This window comes from Hordeum vulgare, chromosome 6H (genome assembly GCF_904849725.1).
Source record: "Hordeum vulgare subsp. vulgare chromosome 6H, MorexV3_pseudomolecules_assembly, whole genome shotgun sequence".
In the NCBI taxonomy this organism is placed as follows: Eukaryota; Viridiplantae; Streptophyta; class Magnoliopsida; order Poales; family Poaceae; genus Hordeum; species Hordeum vulgare.
In genome coordinates, this window is record NC_058523.1 from 106,990,281 (window position 1) to 106,992,985 (window position 2,705).

General features: G+C 47.5%; 1 protein-coding gene across 2 annotated transcripts; it reads left to right on the forward strand.

Annotated features, from left to right (window-relative positions):
* Positions 1-865: 865 nt before the first annotated feature.
* LOC123402161 lies at positions 866-2,274 on the forward strand. Of its 2 annotated transcripts, none has more exons than XM_045096040.1 (2): positions 866-1,803; positions 2,015-2,274. In XM_045096040.1, the coding sequence occupies exon 1, from the start codon at positions 913-915 to the stop codon at positions 1,540-1,542; it is 630 nt and encodes a 209-aa protein (XP_044951975.1). In that variant the 5' UTR covers positions 866-912; the 3' UTR covers positions 1,543-1,803; positions 2,015-2,274. The 2 variants fall into 2 exon arrangements, with proteins under 2 accessions (XP_044951975.1, XP_044951976.1); XM_045096041.1 differs by having other exon boundaries at positions 2,025-2,274.
* The last annotated feature ends 431 nt before the right edge of the window (positions 2,275-2,705 follow it).

The following is a 2,705-nucleotide window of genomic DNA, read 5'->3' on the forward strand; positions in this document are numbered from 1 at the left end:
TGTAATGAATTTAGTAAAATTAATGAATATTTCAAGAAATTATCTTGAAAACATTAATGTGAATATCAAATTACTAAATATGACACCTTGAAGATAATCTTCAAAATGGAGTAGATCTCGCGACACTAGGGAGTATAATCTGATGAAGTCAGTAGACTCACTCGTAGTGCCTTATGTCATGACTTAATAAAATGTATGGGAGAGCACTTTGTAAAATAATCATAATGTCGAAACGACAAAATGTAGGCATTATCAGTAGTGGTGATAATCTGCAAAGCACTAGATCTACACACTATCTTGTGATCCCAAAACATCAATTTGAAGAATTCACTTTGAATTTTGCGTCAATATTTGCAAGAAATTGAAAATCTCAATTGCAAATAAACGTATTAATATCGACATGTAACGAATATGGAGATACATATATTCCGGAATACATCGTACTCAATAGAAATACATTACTATTGTAATGAATAGTAACGATGTTGCAAACTTGATGTTCAAGTGAAAAACTTGAATTTTATAGACCTTAAATTGAATGAGATGATCTTGTATCAAGTTGCAAGATAATTCAGCAGAGTGAATTAACATTTTACGAGATAAAATTGATCTCAATCACAATGAGATTGTGTTGCGAGAGAAGAAAATTCTCAATCACAAATCAATACTGTTGTATGAGAGAACTTAGTCTTAATCGCAAAGCAATGCCATTGTATAAGAAATTGCAATAGCAAACACACATACACACATTTCTGGAATTTTAAAACTCAACAGAAATGGGTTAATTGCATATCTATGCATACATAGTCTAAAGATGACAAGTGCTAATGAATAGCACTAGTAGTTTAACCATGTTCAATTATCCTGAAGCGTACAGGAATTAATCGCAAGACGTATACACACGAGCCTATTATGGAAATAGGCGAAACCACAAGGGTTAAAGTGTATAACTCGCGAGGAGATAAGATTTCATCTCTTTTCTTCCCACCGATAACCGCCTCGTCGCCGTTTTGGTTCGACGAGTCCGCCGTCGTCTCCACCATGGGAGCCACGCTAGATGGAGTAGTCGCCTCTCGGGCGAGGCCGGAATACGGCTCGGGCGGCAGACGGCCGCGGGGCACGACGCGACACACGACCAAGCGCGGCGCGACACAAGGAGGCGCCCGGGCGCGGGTCGTGGGGCGCGGCGCAGAGAGGCGGCTGGACGGACGGCCGCTGGGCGCGTCGCGGCACAAGCCGGCGAACATGAGGGCGGCCAAGGCCTGGCGTAGGGCGGGCGCGCGCGAGGGCGGCCAAGGCCTGGAGCTACCGGGGCGGCCGCTCGACGGTGGGCTCGCCAGCCGGACGCTGAGGGTCAAGAGGCCGCGGCTAACCCCCGCGCGCAGTAAAGACGGAGGCGTGGCAGGGGAGCCGCGACCCGTGGAGGACAGTATGCGCCGGGATATCGTCCTCTTCTGCGGGTGCGGCGACCACGACGACCGCCGGGGTCGGGGATGGCAGCGATGCGTCTCGGGCTCGTCGTCATCAAGGACGACGATGTAGTTCCCTGAAGGCGGGTCGACATGCAGCGTTGGGGTTGCCGGACCTGCGTACAATCAGGAGGCCAGCGCCGATGCGAGAGGCGTGGCTGACTGCGTACATCGACAGTGACGAAGGCCTGCGCGGCCGACACAAGGGCTTGCACCGGCATGCTCGCGCTGCTTGCTGGCCGTAGGTCATCCATGCCATGGATGCGGACCGAGGCCGCAGCTTCTGGTCTTGGATACGAGACCGCATCATGGACAATCTTACTTCACCGTTGCGGTTAGCGCCGAACAAAGTAATAGTAATAATAGTACAATAGCATCACCTGATGATGGGGCAATTAAGATCAATAATTTTTGATCTGTAGGCCTCATAGATGAACGAGAGAATCAGAACGTTGGTTGTTCATCATTTGTTTTTTTTTCGATTGGCGCTTCCTCATTCTCCCATGTTGATCTATCTCCATTCTTCTCTTCTGTTACCTGTGAAGAAATCCACAGGAACAAGATGTCGAGAGACTCACCGCACCTGGTATGTGGACGCCTTGGGCTGATGCGGGAGGTCGAAGGCACATGACCTGCGCCGTCGTGCCGTTCTGCAGGACAAAGCATGCTCGCACCATGCGCCGGAGAGCGTGGACTGCCTAGCGGCGAACATGTGTGAAATCGCTCTGCCGGAGAGCGTGCTGATAACGTGTTAGGGTAAAACGAGATTGAATGAAATTGAATCGACGATTAGTCCTGATTTCTATTGATTCTTAAGTATATATACAACTGGATTCTTAAGTATATATACAACTGGAAAAGGTGCGAAGAAGAGTTGTCTGTTCGGAGTCATCCCTCCAAAACAGATGTCTGTTGGCAATAGAGAGAATGAGGAGACACGACTGTTCGGGTTGAACACATCTCTTGAATTAATCTACTAATTAATTTCTAACAAGCACTACCCACTGTGCGTCGTTCTCGCGGCAAGGACCAGCATTTTCGCGGGTTGCATATATGGAAAAGAACGCCATCGTTTTTTTCTTTTCTTTTGATCATATCTTTTAAGAGAATTTTTGTCCAAAAAAACCACTAGCCGAATGTTATTGTCAAAAAAGACCACATGCGGTATGAAATGCGAGAAAAGACCCCTATTTTTCGTGGCGGCAGGCGCGCCAGGTGACGCGTGGCACCTGCCGC

Excerpts from the sequence above, each read along its gene's own strand:
- LOC123402161 (XM_045096040.1), top strand. The coding sequence starts at position 913 with ATGGAAATAGGCGAAACCACAAGGGTTAAAGTGTATAACTCGCGAGGA.